This window comes from Poecilia reticulata, chromosome 7, assembly GCF_904066995.2.
Source record: "Poecilia reticulata chromosome 7, P_reticulata-male-v2, whole genome shotgun sequence".
Lineage (NCBI taxonomy): Eukaryota > Metazoa > Chordata > Actinopteri > Cyprinodontiformes > Poeciliidae > Poecilia > Poecilia reticulata.
Window position 1 is genome coordinate 33356995 of NC_088836.1, and position 17206 is coordinate 33374200.

The 17206-nt window shown below is 40.5% G+C and overlaps 3 protein-coding genes across 5 annotated transcripts in view; all 3 read right to left on the bottom strand.

Moving 5' to 3' along the window:
* Positions 1-17206, bottom strand: part of LOC108166439 (uncharacterized) — a 64925-nt gene that overhangs the window by 6422 nt on the left and 41297 nt on the right. The window lies entirely within an intron of this gene.
* LOC145547576 (polymeric immunoglobulin receptor-like) lies at positions 312-6801 on the bottom strand. Its single transcript, XM_081609381.1, has 7 exons — positions 6645-6801; positions 5310-5651; positions 4837-5154; positions 4597-4719; positions 3789-3893; positions 2096-2133; positions 312-2010 (listed from the first exon to the last, which is right to left on the bottom strand). The coding sequence occupies exons 1-7, from the start codon at positions 6682-6684 to the stop codon at positions 1909-1911; spliced, it is 1068 nt and encodes a 355-aa protein (XP_081465507.1). The 5' UTR covers positions 6685-6801; the 3' UTR covers positions 312-1908.
* On the bottom strand, positions 9790-17131 carry LOC103468117 (polymeric immunoglobulin receptor-like). 3 transcript variants are annotated; one of them, XM_081609382.1, is made up of 6 exons: positions 16863-17131; positions 13724-14071; positions 13248-13565; positions 13004-13126; positions 12032-12145; positions 9790-10814 (listed from the first exon to the last, which is right to left on the bottom strand). In XM_081609382.1, exons 1-6 carry the CDS (start codon positions 16900-16902, stop codon positions 10729-10731), a joined length of 1029 nt encoding a protein of 342 aa, XP_081465508.1. In that variant the 5' UTR covers positions 16903-17131; the 3' UTR covers positions 9790-10728. The 3 variants fall into 3 exon arrangements, with proteins under 3 accessions (XP_081465508.1, XP_008413190.2, XP_081465509.1); XM_008414968.3 differs by lacking the exon at positions 16863-17131 and having other exon boundaries at positions 13724-15822; XM_081609383.1 differs by lacking the exons at positions 12032-12145; positions 16863-17131 and having other exon boundaries at positions 13724-15822.

Genomic DNA, 17206 nt, shown 5'->3' on the forward strand with positions numbered 1-17206 from the left:
AGAGGTCGCTAAACAGCCACGTCTTTAATGACAAAGAGCTGCTTCTGGAGACAAATTGAGATAAAATTCGGGTTGGGTTTGGTTTCACCTCTTGGTCAGTCATCACGATACCTCTACCCATGTGTGGAGCTGCATGCGTCAGGGAGGAGAGACGAGCCGCTAAATGGCCGTTTCCCAGTATCAACCATCGCCTCTCTTGAGACTGAGAAAGATCCAGTTAACTTTCTCTTTAGTGCGATGAAATATTTGAAAAGGGAAATTAAAACCAGGAAGAAAGAAGAAGTGAAAACCACCATTCATGGTTTCTTAGTAACATCATAAAATAGAAATATCTTTATTGTTTCACAATGGGGAATTTTATATGGAACAAAAGCCAGTAAATTCACATAAAGATAGAAAAAATACAACATATATAAAAATAGAATAAAAAGTAAACACATATTGAAGAGCAAGGAACACCATTCAACATAAATAGTATGTATGTAGGTATAAAAATAATGTACTTCAGTCCAAAGGAATGTGCAACTGACTTGATTAATTTTAAAAAATTACAAAATGTCCATGTTTGAGCATTAAAAAGGCAGATTTACAATTAGTGACAGTAAAAACTAACAGTATAAATGTTATTCAGAATTAACAAAGCTGTGAAAATCCCAGCAGGGATGTAAACTCTGTGGGAGCAGACAGAGATGGTGCTGGACTCTAACAGATTCATCCTTCAGCGATGCCATTTGTCCGCCATCTTTACTGTGGGACAGGAAGAATCCGACCAAACCAGGACCCACCAAGCGACGCTGTGAGGCTTCAATGATGCAGCAAAGATAAATCTGATGAGTTAGACTTTGGCAGCACAATGTTTTAGGACCCATTGGGTACGGTGCCGGCTCGTCTAACCCAAAGCTGTTCATGTCAAAATGTAACTTCACTTCTCAGACATGATCACCTTATAAACCACAGTCACAGCACCACGACGGTTCTGCAGGAGGACGTGAAACTCTCAGAGGGGATGTGCCACCAGGACAGGTTCTGTCTGCTGCAGTCAAGATCCGTCTGACTGGATGGCAGCTGGGAACGTCTGAAGCAATAAAAACGGCTCGGTGTCGCTCCCTTGTGGTCGGGCTGTAAAAGTCCATCAGCCTGCAGACTCGGCCTTATTGTCTGGTTCCAAGTCAGAGCTTCATTACATCATTCTGTACTTTATCACTAATCATTCAGCACAATATAACCTTATGTTGTAACAAAGCAGGTTGCCCAGACAAACAAGCAGATCAGACTAAACCTGAGTAATCAGTGACTAACCAACCGCTACAATCAACCATCCACAGAAAGACAGTTATTATAGCACAAAGTACCTGCTGAGAGCAACACATGTGCTCACCTAAATCACCAAAAGATGCTTCAAAATCTCAGTAACTAATAAACTACAACTGTTTTCTAATTTTAAACATTTACTCAGGCACAAAAACATCTCTCAAAAACAACTTTTGTAAAATTTTAGACAAAATTACAAATATATGGGGAACTGTTAACATGTTTCTAAATCCAGAAATGCTTCACTGGACAACAAACTATACACTGAAAAGGGTAATTTCTTCCCAGAGAACAGGGCAGACGCTCTAGCACCACCTAGTGTCTGTCTGTGCACATTGCTGTCATCGTCATAATGCATTAAACTGCAGCGATTTTATAGACAGGAGTAAGAATATCTGTTTTTCTTTTTGATCATAATGGTAAAAAACAAAAATAAAAGCAAAACTGACAAACTAAATATAACAACATACAAGTTTCCTACCTAACAACTCAAAGGAGAACTCTGACATTAGTTAAAGCTGATCAGACCAACAGAAGGACAAAGACATGCAAGTCTTCACACACAGACACGGCGCCTGGCACTCAGGCACCTGGGAATTACTTGCTGTTTGTTTCTCCACTGTAAGATGTGTAGATTTCTACATCAACGTATCTCCACTGGTCCTCGTCCTCCCTGATGGCCTCATAAATGCTGGCGCTCTTTATCAAAAGACAAAGGCTCATTTAGTAATTTTGACCAAAATTTAAAACATTTAGAATCCATCAAAAAGTTAATAATTCTCACGTTGGTGTCAGGAGAAGTCTCTGTTTGGACAGGAGGAGCTGAAAAATGAGACCAGCAGGTTTCAAATTCAGACAAAACTACAAATATGCTTCAATAAACCTGCAGAAATCTGCAGAGCATAAATATCAGAGCATTTCAGTTTAGTTACCAGGGGAAGAGCTGGACCTTCTCATTGTATTAAATCGATATAATATTTTGGTTTGTCAATTTTAAAATGATTAAATAAAATCAAGCCAACTGCTGTATGTTGTTAATTGGTTAAATTGAACTGAATATTAACAGCTGATAGTAACTTAGTGGAGTTTGTCACATTTCTGTTCAAACTACAGTTTAAGGAACAACAAGATGATTTTATTTAATCAACCAGGCAGTTCACAGTGTTTCACAAAATAAAAACCAATTATGAAACAAGCAACAAACATTTTGCCAAATGCATCATCAAAATCATCAAAAATAATAATCAATTGCTGAATGCAGCTTCTTCATGTTTGGTTCTGGTTCTGGGGATGCAGAGCAGAACCAGAACCAGAACCAGAACCATCTTGCAACATTGTAAGGCTGTCTGGAGCCACTGCTCCATTTGGGAACAAATCCTGATCCTCCTGATGGGAACAGCTGTTTTTGGGTTAGGCTGTGTGTGTGTGTGCGTTTGTTTGTAATACCTTGTGGGGACGATTTGCCTGACACTACGTTGTGGGGACCAATTGCCCATTATGGGGACCGGAGCCTGGTTCCCACAAGGGAAAACCCTGTTTTTGGCTCAGGGGTCAGAGTTAGGACTAAGGTATGAATTGATTTTTGGTTGGTTAGGGTTTGGTATGTGATTGTTAGGTTTGAGAATTTTCACTCTCGAGGTACGTGGGCCCACCACGATTGGTTCAGACCCATATTGCTTCCTCATAGGTTTTGCACTCTCACTCGAGATCAAGAACCATCCTGAGCAACAGGGATCTTTGTGGTTGGTGTATGGTGCTTGCGCTGTGCTCCAGGGAGCCACCTTCTGGTTTGTATGTGCTGTGTAAGGTGCGTGGAATATGGCTAACATACTCCAGTGGGTGCTGTTGCTCCATTTGAGCTGGGCTCAAGTGGAACTTGTAGTGAATTGTTATGTGTTGTGCCAGATAATAAAAAAAGAAGGAGATTGGGAAGTGAAAAGAAGGGGGGAGATGGATGAGAACAGAGAGCGATGGTGGGGGAGAGAAAGGGGGAGAGGAAGGAGTGAGGGGAGGAGGGGGGAGGAGCTGTCCAGTGAAATGGGAGGGAGTGGTAAGGGTGAAGGTTTGGTTGAGGGGTTATAAGGGGTGATAGAGGGGGAGTGGAGAGAGGTGAGGAGGGGGGAGAGAGGGGTGGGGGAGGTTAGGTTTAGGCAAGAAAAAGGCTGAGGTTAGGTTTGTGAGATTTCACTCTCGAGGTATCGTTAGAGTAAGGGTGACGGTTTGGTGAGGGGTTAGGAGGGTAAGGTTTGTGATGGTTAGGCTTAGGAAAAGGGTAAAGGTAAAGGCTGTAGAAATGAATGGAAGTCAATAGAAAGTCCCCACAAAGATAGCCACGCAAACATGTGTGTGTGTGTGTGTGTGTGTGTGGGTGTGTGTGTGTGTGTGTGTGTGTGTGTGTGTGTGTGTGTGTGTGTGTGTGTGTGTGTGTGTGTGTGTGTGCGTGTGTGCGTGGGAGTGTGTGTTCTCTGCCCCCTTACCTTTCTGATGTTTACCACATTGTTTCATGCAGTAGACCAGCAGAGCCGCTGTCAGCAGCGCGGTGATGATGATCAGAGTCAGACCCACAGACATCAGAATAAAACCTGCAGAGTTTTGGAAGAACAGCTGGGATTTCACGGTGGGACACAGTGGTATTATTGGCATTTAAACATTTTATATAAATTGCAACAACATAAATCTGGTCAACATGATTGCTACTCCTAATTTTTACCTACAAGTCGCTGAAATCTCTGGTAATCATGATAACCAGATTGTGTCTCTGTGAAGGAGGGATTGGAGAGATCCTAACTAACATTCACAACAGGATCTGCTGACAGGGAGAGGTTGTAGTGCAGACAGTAAGGGGCTGTCTGAGGGTCTGGGGGCTGCAGGAGGGAAGAGCTGTTCTCTGTCTGCAGCGTTCTGAATATTACATTTGATCAAATCTTACATCAGGTTCCTGAAGAGGCTGGACTGTAGAACTGCAACTCTTAGATTCCTAAATGACAGAAATGCTCCTTGGACTCTTGTGTTGCAGTTTTATAAATGAAGAAAATGCTTTTGATGCCTGGATCATATTTTTCTCAGTGACATTATTTGTGTTCCTGGTAATTTTTTCTGTTCTGAAACTTTTTTACAAAAATATTCCAGCGTGCAATAAAAGCAAGTTTTCTGTTCGTCCAACTAAAGCAGTTCCACAGGGATGAATCCTTGGTCCCACCTGCTTTACCTACACCAGGGAAGCCAATCCAGGCCTGGAGGGCCTGTAACCTGTAGATGTGTCTCTACATTTCCTCCATCACTCACTGTGGGTTGGTGAACCTTTAGATGTCGAGTTCTCCTGATTCAGACCAGAGGTTTCAGAGGGAAGTGAAGGTGTGAAGCTTCCTGAACTGGAGCTGAAACTGGTTCCAGTTGATGGTGTGGAGGCTGATGGGAGACAGAAGGTTTAGAGCTAACGATGCTGAGGGAGAAATTGATGAAAAATCATCTGAATGAATATAATAAAAAAGGTTGAAGGTTTTTATACTGAAGTTAAAAACTCACCAGTTCTGACAGAGACATGAAAATCTCCATATAAACTACTTGAACCAGTTCTGTCCAGTTTACACTGGTACCATCCTGAGTCAGACTGGACCAGCTGTGTGATGGTCACCAACAGAACTGTTCTGGATATTTGTTCTTCATATTCTATCTTGTATCTGCCTTTTTCAGCTGTGACTCCATCAGTCAGAACCAGAACTTCTTCACATCCTCCTCTGCAGAACAGTCGTTTCCTTCCAGAGCTTTTAAAGGAACAGGCGACTGTCAGTGAGCTGCCAGCGTCTTTATGGAGGTGATGAACTTTGTTTGACTCCAGCAGGTCTGATAAAATAATCATCAGTTAGTTTCTGATCTCAGTCTGGTCACATTAATCCCAGTTTCACACTGGGAGCTGCCCAGTTCAACCAGTCTGAGGCTGGAACTGGAAATGCAGCTAAAGAAAAACTGTTCCTCCCTTCAGTTCAACAGAAACTCACCGTCTACAACAACCAGTCTGAAGTCTTGGTATGAAACTGATGATGACGAGTCGCCCAAACCGCATCGGTACCGTCCTTCATCGGACCGGGTCAGCGCTGAGATGCTCACATAGAGAGAAAAAGCAGAAATACCTTGTTTAACACATTCCGTTCTGTATCTTCCTCTCTGATCGGTAGGTTGTCTTGTTTCAATCAGGATGTTTCCTCCTTCACAGTTTTCCCTGCAGAAGATCTTCCAGGCTCCAGAGAAAGAAAAGCCACAAGAAATGCTGACCTCTTCTCCAGCTGCTCCATATATATTTATCAATGCATTAGCAGAACTGCTGATTCTGTCCTGCTGGGCTGCAGAGAAGAGCAACAAGTTGCCGTTAGTTCTTCCTGTGATAAACCACAGAGTGATTACATTTCTGTTTCCATCACACTGAGAGCCACTGAGAGGAAAGTTCACATATGACCCTCTTTAAGATTTTGTTTATTCTGGGCAGCGAGTTCTTCCCCTGAAGTGTTTTATTTTTATTTTATTTCTCAGTCCCGTTCTGACCAGGTTTGTCAGTTACGTCTTCGTTATCTCTGGTTTGGTTCTTGATGTTCTTTAGTTCTTGTGTTCCTGTACTGGTCCTTCACCAGTTCAGCTCAGCTTTAGTTGACTTCAGCAGACCCTTTCCATGCTGCCTCTCCATCTGAACACCTCAGACACCAAAGTCATGCGGTTTAGTGACATATTTGGTCTGCTATCAAAAGAGTATTGTACTCATTTCAGACCACAGTAAAGTTATTTAGAGCGTTTGCTCCAGAAACAAGATGTCCGACTGATGGGTCGACTGTCATAAGCTGCAGATAAACATCTCAAAAACTGTTGAGTTATTTGTGGATCCTAAAACAATCAGTGACCGGACTCCTATAGCCATACATGGATGCCCCATCAAACAGGTTGCATCTTTTAAATGTTTAGGTGTGTACATAGATGGCGATCTGAGTTGGCACACATGTGACAAATGTATGCGCAAAGGTTCACCAGAGTCTCTATTTTCTTAGACGACTTTGATAGTGTGGTATTTCTAAAATTATGATTCTGATCTTTTATAGGACAACCATCGAGTCTGTTCTGAGATATGGCATCACTGGATGGTTTGGAAATTATGGTTTGTTAAATTAAAAACTCAAATTCAAAGTCTGGTGAAGACGGCGAATAAGAGCTGATGCATTTTTCTGTTTATTATTCTGAACAGAGAGACATTATTAATAAAGACGCTGTTCCTGTTTAAAGAACTATATTAAATTATCTTTATGTTTTTAGGAAGAAAAGAACCGAAGTAAAGATGAAAATGTACTTACAGAGGAAGAACAGACAGAACAAAGTGTGATGGACGATCATGATGAAGCTCTGATGGTTTCCTGCATCTAATTTCCTCCTTCAGACGCAAAGCGTCAACCTTCCTGTTTTCTCTCTCTCTCACATTTCATGCTGGTGGTTTGGTCGTGGAGAGTATAATGTGTGAGACTGAGATAAAGAGCTGTCCTCACACATGACTATTGTCATTAATGGTTGAACTATATATGTGAGATAGTGTTTTTTTTGGGGGGGGGGGGTTTACAGTTGATTCATTCAGCATGTTTTCGCCATCTCTTTTCCAGCTGCTGTCTATCACCTGATTCTCCTGTTTAGAAAATAGTAGCACATTAGATTACTTGTTATTGAACAAAGGGGTCACATTAGAGTAACGCGTTACTAAAGCTACATTGACACTGCAGCCTGAAGTGACCCAAATCAGATTTATTGCCATAACGCGACCCCTATCTGATCTTTTCATGAACAACACAAATTATATTTTTAGAAATGCAACCCAGGCCACTTGGATATGTGGTTCTAAATCCAATATCTGATCTTATCAAATCTGACCCGAGTCTGTACGGTCATCTGACCTGAACATCACTGACACTCAACAAACGTCACTTTATTGAGTATCAACAAAGTGACGCTTGCTCGTCATGGTATGAATAGAATAGAATTCAACTTTATTGTCATTGCACCATCACAAGTACAAGCAACGAAATGTAGTTTGCATCTATCCAGAAGTGCTATACAGGGTATAAATATGTATTTACAGGTGTACAAAGGTTGTTATAAAAATAAAATGTTCAGTATAAAAATAATATAAATAAAAACTATGGGAGCTATGTGCACATATACAGATTATGCAGATTATACAGAATATACAGAAATGTTGGGAATGAATTGTATATGTATTAGTAGATTCACAATACAAGATAGATAATGGCAAATAAGATTTCCAGATTATATACAGATTATGTATGAGTGTGAGGACAGTCCGTATGTTATTGTTGTATGGGGGGATGGGGGGTGCAGTCCTTATAGTTGTGTCAGGAGGCGTTCAGGAGCGTGACAGCTGTGGGAAAGAAGCTGTTCCGATGCCTGGTGGTTCTGGTCCGTAGGCTTCTGTAACGCCTCCCAGAGGGCAGGAGGGAGAAGAGTGTGTGTGCGGGGGGAGTGAAGTCCTTGGTGATTTTCCCAGCCCTTTTCAGACACCTCTTCCTGTAGATGTCCTTGATGGCAGGGAGCGGTGCCCCGGCGCTGTGCTGGGCAGTTTTCACCACCCTCTGCAGCGCCTTCCGGTCGGAGACAGAGCAGTTCCCATAACAAACGGTAATGCAGTTGGTGAGGATGTTCTCGATGGTGCAGCGGTAGAAGTTCATGATGATCTCTGAGGACAGGTGGTTCTTCCTCAAGGTCCTCATGAAGAAGATGAGCAAGCGGGAAGAAAAACAACAACCATGGCGGACGATAATGAAAGTTGTTAATATGCTGGTTACAGTTGGATAACCTCTAAGGCCTGGTCCCAAAATTTGCACTGCACCTTGTGAACAGGCATGTTTGTGACATAAGAAAAACATGCCACGCCATCAACATCCAACCACTTCCTGTTGTCTTTTTTAGCGTTTTCGCCAACATCTGATCGTAGATCATGAGACTCGTGTGATGCGAAAAAAAATACATTTCATTGCAGTTTTGCACTCCAAACTAATTTTAACACATCTGAAAAGCTATGGGGGAAATTTTCTGCCATAATCTAAGAGCACATGTTCAATCTGAAAGCATGTTTTTTGTTCTCAAAACTTTGCCCATAAAAAACACACTCATCCGATGTGGGGGGAAATTACTGCCATAAATCAAGAGCTTATGTTTTCAGTTTTAAAGCAGGATTTCATCTCTCTGCTCTCTTTCAAATATTCTCTGTTCTCCCCGTTTTCTCTCTGCACAGATCAAATCTGCCCTGGGATACCTCTCTGCTCACAGTTCAACAAATACCGTCGCCTAGCAGCCATTCCAGCCAATGGAAAAGAAAAACCTAATATTTTTGTCATCTCCAGTTTCTAAGAGGGATATTCGAAACACAAATTAGCACATATCAGGAATGAATCCAAAAAAACAGGTTTTAATACGTAAAGCAATCTGGAAGAAATGATGACTTAACAGAAAAATGACACAGTGGCTGAGTTTGTTCAGAAATCTGCTGATGGTATTTGCCAGTAGAAAACAAATGTTCAAGGAAGAAAAACAGAAACTTTTCTCTATATTTAAACTGAAGAGGTTTTAATCATAGCAAAATAGCTGAAGACCTTCCAGCCTGTAAAAACCCCATTCTAAGATTGCTGCAGCTCAGACAGAGTAAAGACTGAAGTTCAGTGTGTAAATCCAATTTTCTTCAGGTTTCAGCTTCACTGAACAAACTGCAGCCCTGAGGTCCAGAACCTGAAGTCCAGAGTCTCATTTGGGCTGTGAGAGTGTAGAGTAGATCAGGTTCTGGTTTGTGTTGGCAGGACTGAGGCTCTGGTAGGTTGAGTCATGAGAGGAAACGTTCTCATAAATGTCTTGGAAAAGAAGAAACAAATAATAAAAGGTAGACAGACTGAGAGTTTGTTCCAGTATAAGAAGGCAGATATTTACAATAGGGCTATAATGATTCCTCGAATTATTCAAGTACCTCGATTATTAAATTTACTTGAAGAAAATGCCATGAAGTTTTGTTAAATTATGTTTTATTATTTACAGCTCTGTATTCCGGCTGGGTCATTATTTGTGTTGTCCAATGTTCTCTCTTCTGCCTATGAGTTGTTGATGAGTGCTAAGTGCTAGCAGCATAACATCAATTTTCATGTTTGATCTGGGGTATTTTTATTGACAAGTGATGATGTCCGGGTTTTTATCATTTTTGAGAAAACCAAAAAGCATCCTTAAATTGACTGGCGCTGATAGGTATTTTCCTAGAACCTACATAAAAGAACCACAGACAACGTATATGAATTTTATGACAAACTTTGCAAAGGAGAAGACTCTATCAATTGCTCCTCCGAGCCGTTCATAGAGCGTTCTGCCAATCTTTGGATACAGCTTGTCTTTTATTATCAAACTTCAAAGAGGGAGGAAAGGCAAGCTAAGACAGCAGAGGAAACAGCTGAGGTCGTAAAACATTTTACCTAAACACAGCAAAGGTCGTAAAACAATTTAACATCTGTCCCATGATCTGAGCCCGGTTCAAATCTCGGTCAAACTGTTTCACATGAAGATAACAGGCAGTTGTGACTTCCAGGTCAGTTCACACATACAGTTTAAAGAGGAGAACACTTTAACCTGAAACAAAATGATAATACCAAAAAATCTCTAACAGGCGCAATGCCTGAAGTACATTCTGCTCCCAGAGCTGCTGCCCGGTGGCCGGTTCAGAGTGAACGACGGGGAGTATTTATACAGGTGAGCAGATAGACTGAACACTGAGGGCTGTTGTGCTGCAGTTGATGTTTAAAGTAAGTGTAGCTTTACGGACAAACTGGGAAATAAATTTTCTATCATCCTGGTCTCAACAAACGGGTGGCAGAGCGCATTGTAGCAGTACATAGCTGCCAGCAAATGTTTCTGTGTGTGACGAAGGAGCCAAGTACAGTCACTCCCCTGGACATAAAAGTTAGAAATGGCTTCACTCAATCTATTAAATTGAGTGAAGATGAATACATAAACTAAAACTGGAATACGGACTTTTTTAGAAGCAACTTTGTGGCCCTGCTTCCTTATTATTATATTGAATATAATTTCAGATTTTTGTATAATTTTTGTCCTATTACAGGTTAATTTTCTAAACTACAGAAAAGTAATTGTTAGGGATGCGCAAAAATGAAAATCGGGGCCGACGTTGATATTCGATATTAATACTGATTATAGTAGTGCCAGTATTTTATTTGATCTTTTTTTTATTTGATTACTCGATTAATCATCAGAATAATCAAAAAATTACTCAAATGTTGTTTACAACAGCCCCAGTTTACAATGATCTATGCTTGGCCTTTTAGGTTTTTATTGAAATCAAACTGAGAATTTGTGAAACATTTTGCAAACTGTCTCTCCTCACAGCTTTATATGATTTTCCACATCCAACAAAGATAATAAAATCACCTCCATCTTTACTCCATCGTCTCTCCTCCTCCTTGAATCTGTGAAACAAAAAGTTTTATTAGGATAAAATGTCTGAAGTCCGGAGAAGATTGAAGAAAAACATGAAATCATGTCAAACAACAAAACCTTTCAGTCAGATGGATTCAGCTGCAGAAATAGAAGATGCAAACATGATTTAATGGTGTTAAATAAAGAGAGATAATCATAAAAGTTTTGAATGACAGGATCCACCTGAAAAGGAATTTAATCAAATAAAAATAGATTCCTTCAGAATCATCAGTTCTCCTGGTAAATATGAGTTAAAATCCTCAAAGCAAATTCATGTTTTATGGCAGCAGCAGAATCTCACTTTGATCCAACCACAAAACTTAGGATATAAGTATAGATGGCCAAGTGAAAAAGGAAAAATACATTTCTTCACTTTCATCTATTTAGAAAAGTTTTACGTCATGAGGTGTTTAAAGTTTTCCTCCATGAATAAATTTCCTTCATTAGAACATCGTTCCTCTTTTGACTGTCATGTTAAGCATTTGATGGTGGATGCAAATGCAGCATTCAGATGTGTTGAGTAGATCTTGTGATTTTTAAAGAGAAATGAATAAATAAAAACTACAAACATGGGAACACTGAGAACACAGGGAGCCAAAGCTGAGCAACAGAAGAACTAGTCCTTTTTATCACGTACTTGTGTGTGTGTGTGTGTGTGTGTGTGCGCGCGCGTGTGTGTGTGTGTGTGTGCGCGTGTGTGTGTTTCCCATCTCCTAACATTTCTGTTGTTTACCAGATTGTGTTGTGCAATAAACAAGCAGAGCTGCTCTTAGCAGCTTATTAATTAAATATCACCTTTAATTTTTATATTCAATTGAATTTTTATATTAAAGATGATATTTCATGTTCGAGGGTCGTGTTAAAAAAAATCGAAACCTAAAACCAAGTTATTAGTTCATTTACAAAGTCGTGTTCCCAGGAGTAACCATCTAGTCACTGACTAGACCACAGGGGTCAAACTCCAGTCCTCTGCTGTCCTGCAGTTTTTAGATGTCCCACAGCTACAAAACGCTGGAACGAAATGGCTTAATTACCTCCTTCTTGTGTAGATCAGGTCTCCAGAGCCTTGCTAACGACGTAATTATTCTATTCAGGTGGTGCAGCAGAGGCACATCTAAAAGTTGCAGGGCAGCGGGCCTCCAGGACTAGACAAAGTCCTCACGGTACAAGAAAAACAAGTATGTGTGTGTATATTCTGCCCTCTTACCTCTCTGATGTTTACCAAATTGTTTTGTGCAACAAACCAGCAGAGCCACTGTCAGCAGCGCGGTGATGATAATCAGAGTCAGACCCACAGACATCAGAATAAAACCAGCTGTCACTGTGGGAAGAAGAACAGCTGGGATTTTATTAGGGATGCATAAATTTACCTGCTAGTTGACTTGCTTAGTTTTGGAGACTGGTGATCAGCTTATACTTACATGTTAAGCTGATCTTATCCAGCAATTTTATCTACCTCAGCAAAGGTCTACAAATCAACCAGTGTCCTCTTCTGCTTTACATTGAGAGGTTTCTCTGACAGAACGGTCCACCAGAGTGTGTCTGCTCATTTGCAGTTACCAATAGTCACCTCACTGTTGCCAATACATCCACATTCTTGCTATAATTCAGCGACATTTCAGACAAAAAAAAAATTGGTATCGGCCAAAATCGGAATCGGTAGGTCAGGTTTTTTTAAATATCAGATATCAGTGATCAGCCAGAACACTGCAATTATTGCACCCCTAGATTTTATGATGATGTTCAATATAAATTGCATCAACATAGATTTAAAAGCAGGGGGCAAAGGGAAGAGCTATTTTGCAGTGTCTGTCTGTGGCATTCTGAATGCTATCATGTTTCAGGACAGTCTAGATTTGTAGAACTGGAACCCTTAGAGTCCTAAAAGACAAAGAATATATTTAGACCCTTGTGCTGCAGCTTTATTAATGAAGCAAAGGCTTTGATGCCTTGAATTTATCCATCTTAATTCTTTGTTGACCTCTTCTCAGATATACATTCTTTTACACATTCAGCTTAGTTTCCAACAGTTTCTTATCCGATCCTCAGTGTAACACCTACAGTAAGGTTATATGGTTTGGCAAGAAGGGCTGTGTGATAAACTCGCTCACACACCCAGTCAACAAAAACACACTTAGCTATCACTTTGATCATTAATAACATTTCCTCCATCACTCACTGTGGGTTGGTGAACCTTTAGATGTCGAGTTCTCCTGATTCAGACCAGAGGTTTCAGAGGGAAGTGAAGGTGTGAAGCTTCCTGAACTGGAGCTGAAACTGGTTCCAGTTGATGGTGTGGAGGCTGATGGGAGACAGAAGGTTTAGAGCTGAAGATGCTGAGAGAGAAATGGATGAAAAATCATCTGAATTAATATTTATAATAAAAAAGGTTGAAGGTTTTTATACTGAAGTTAAAAACTCACCAGTTCTGACAGAGACATGAAAATCTCCATATAAACTACTTGAACCAGTTCTGTCCAGTTTACATCGGTACCATCCTGAGTCAGACTGGACCAGCTGTGTGATGGTCACCAACAGAACTGTTCTGGATATTTGTTCCTCATATTCTATCTTGTATCTGCCTTTTTCAGCTGTGACTCCATCAGTCAGAACCAGAACTTCTTCACATTCTCCTCTGCAGAACAGTCGTTTCCTTCCAGAGCTTTTAAAGGAACAGGCGACTGTCAGTGAGCTGCCAGCGTCTTTATGGAGGTGATGAACTTTGTTTGACTCCAGCAGGTCTGATAAAATAATCATCAGTTAGTTTCTGATCTCAGTCTGGTCACATTAATCCCAGTTTCACACTGGGAGCTGCCCAGTTCAACCAGTCTGAGGCTGGAACTGGAAATGCAGCAAAAGAAAAACTGTTCCTCATCCCTTCAGTTCAACAGAAACTCACCGTCTACAACAACCAGTCTGAAGTCTTGGTATGAACCTGATGATGACGAGTCGCCCAAACCGCATCGGTACCATCCTTCATCGGACCGGGTCAGCGCTGAGATGCTCACATAGAGAGAAAAAACACCATTAGGACTAGCTTCTTCAACACATTCAGTTCTGTATCTTCCTCTCTGAGCGGTAGGTTGTCTTGTTTCAATCAGGATGTTTCCTCCTTCACAGTTTTCCCTGCAGAAGATCTTCCAGGCTCCAGAGAAAGAAAAGCCACAAGAAATGCTGACCTCTTCTCCAGCTGCTCCATATATATTTACCAGTGCATTAGCAGAACTGCTGATTCTGTCCTGCTGGGCTGCAGAGAAGAGCAACAAGTTGCCGTTAGTTCTTCCTGTGATAAACCACAGAGTGATTACATTTCTGTTTCCATCACACTGAGAGCCACTGAGAGGAAAGTTCATAATAGTAATAAAAAAAGAAAACCTCAGAGTAATAAATATGGAGGAAACCTTCAGCTGGTTTTCACAACTCAGAATATTTTATGGATTCTTTTTAGGTTTGATGAAAACATTTAGAAAGCTGCTGATTCTCCTGACTGCGACAGACTGGCCACCTGTCCAGGTGACCCCGCCTCTCGCCAGGAACGTTAGCTGGAGAGGCAGCAGCACCTCCTGACCCCATTAGGGACAAAGGGTTTAAAGAAAATGTATGGATGGATGGGAGGGTGGGTGATTCTCCTGAATCAACCTTCTGCTGGCTGAAGTTTCTAATCTAACCTCAGAGTTGGTGACCTCACTTCCTGATAATCTGCTTTATCGTTTCATTTTTATTCCTAAATCACTTTATACAATTTTGATCACTGGACAGTTTAGATTTGCATTTTTAACTAAAGTTTTTATTATTTTATTTAACCTAACAAGTTAATTATTTTGAATACACACATTTAGTTAACTTTGTCACTCTGCTGTACATTTGGTGCGTAACATGCAACAGATTAATATATTTGTTTTCCGGTTGTTTTCTTGTAGTAGCTGCTACAGCAACACAAAGAAAAGAGTCTCTAAAAGGGTCATATCTCTGATTTCAATCGTGGTATGACCCTCTTATTATACAGGTTTTCTTTATTTTAGGCAGCTAGTTCTGCCTCTAAAGTGTTTTCTTTTTAGGTTGCTTTTTAGTATTGTTCTGACCAGGTTTTGTCTGCCAGTTAAGTCTTTGAGTGTTTAGTTAGTTAGATAAGTGTTTTTCAACCACTGTGCCCCGGCACACTAGTGTACTGTGAGTGATCGTCAGGCTACTTCTTTCCTACACTTTGAACATGCGGCTTTTTTGTGGATTTTTCTTCAACCACCAGGGGGCTCTTTAGCAGGAAGTGAATCATTGGAAGTCAAAATTGGAAATCAAAGAAGAACGCGCTAATTTTTATTTAGACCAAGCACATGCTAGCAGCTATGCTAGCAGCAGGCACGACGGAGAAATGTTTTCAAACTCATGATGCAGCTTCTAAGCTGAGGAGTATTGATCTGGCAGTACAGGAGGGAAATAAAGCCACTACACGTAAACTCGGTGTGAACAAAACCGGATATGGAGACGGAGAACTGTGTCCTTAATATATCCAGCAGTAATTAGGACGCAGCTCTCTGCTGCCCTCTGCTGGGTCCTTATGGGAAACCGAGAGCGGCAGAGATACCAGCGGCCTGTAGCCCGGTGCGGCTGATATATGCAAGTTTCCAGGGGGGGTTTCAAAAAATTTGAAGGTGCGGTTTATAGTATGGTGCGCTCATAGTCTGGAAAATAAGTCTTAAAATATTTTTTGAAAACGAATTAATTATCTGCAAATAATGCCATCTTTGAGTGTCTCTGCTGTAGTTGTGACTAGCAGAGTAATCATGTAATTTTATTACCACTAGATGGCAGTAGGTACAGAGCATTTTACATTAAAACAAGAGAATTAGTGATCACACACGACAGTGTTGTGGTTCTGTTCAGGTGTATCTTTGAAGTGGACATGTTAAGTGCAACTTGAAATAAGAAATATAAAATTTGACAAAAAATTATTTTTGTGTTAGATTCTTATTCAAGACACTTTGATAAGAATGACTATATATGTAATATAGGCGGCTGATTTTTTCAATTAAAACAATGTACCTTGGCTCAAAAAAGGTTGAAAAACACTGAGTTAGATTTTCTTGTGTTACTACCCGAGTTGAAGATTTTTCATTTGACTTCTGGGCCCAACTAAGTATTTTTTTTTTTATTTTTGCCATTTGTTTTTTTCTAAACCCGTCTTTCTGGATGGTAGTGCAATCCGTCTCTATGCTACCTGTGTTAACTGCTGCACACCTCATCCTCTGATCCAACACTGGTTCTGTCAACTTGATGTTATGTTAACCATCAGCGTTTATAATCTATCAGTCATCAAAACCAAGTTGTCAGGAGCCAGTGTTCTGTCAGATCACCATTCGCTGTCAGAGTAGCACACATACAGTGAGTATGCACGCATGCGCACGAGCATCAAGAGTCTGCGACATTTAGAGGGGGCGTTATTTCTGCATCCATGACAAGATACAATAAAAAATAAGTCAAATTGTTTTTTAATGATAACTAGATATATGTAGTTGCATTGCCATGGTTTCAAAGTGTATTTAAAGAGGGATCTAGCTGCAGCTGCAGTCAACTACAAAACACGCTCGTCTAAAACTCGCCTCCATGTTCCTTCATGATGGTCTGACTGGGTCACTGCCAAGTCAGGATGTCATACAGCTGTTAATAAAGTGTATGACAATCTAACTTCTACGCCATGGCATCATGTTGCTGATTAAATAAAAGCACATGGGAATCAAACCGTACACTTGTGTCTGACAGAAATAGCCTTTTTTACTTGGTATCGTTTTGTTTCTTATTTTAACGAGAAAACCTCTTTGAGGCAAGTTACAAAAACTTGACCCATCATTGTTCCTTGCTGTTTTTCACCACTACAGATTAGAGGCTTGCTGATGAATTACTGTTTATTATTCAGAGCAGAGACACATTATAAATAAAGACACAGTTTCTGTTTAAGGAAATATATTAAATAATGGGAATCTGTTCTGATCTTCAAGTTTAAAGAAGAAAAGAAACTGAAGTAAAGATGAAAATGTACTTACAGAGGAAGAACAAACAGAACAAAGTGTGATGGACGATCATGATGAAGCTCTGATGGTTTCCTGCAGCTAATTGAACAACTTCCTTCTTCTGACAACACAAAGCATCATCCTCTTTCTTTTCTCTCTCTCTTTTTCACACTTCATGCTGGGGGTTTGGTGGTGGAGAGTGCGGTGTGTGGACTGAGAAAAGGAGAGCTGTTTTTCAAACTTTTTTCTCACGTATTTCTATTTTCATTTATTCAAGTGACTATTTGTTCAAAAACTCAAACCCCCCCTCCCCCCCCCAAAAAAAACTTAAAACTTCAAGGTGATCAAAGTAAAAGTGTATTCAACTCAAATAGCCA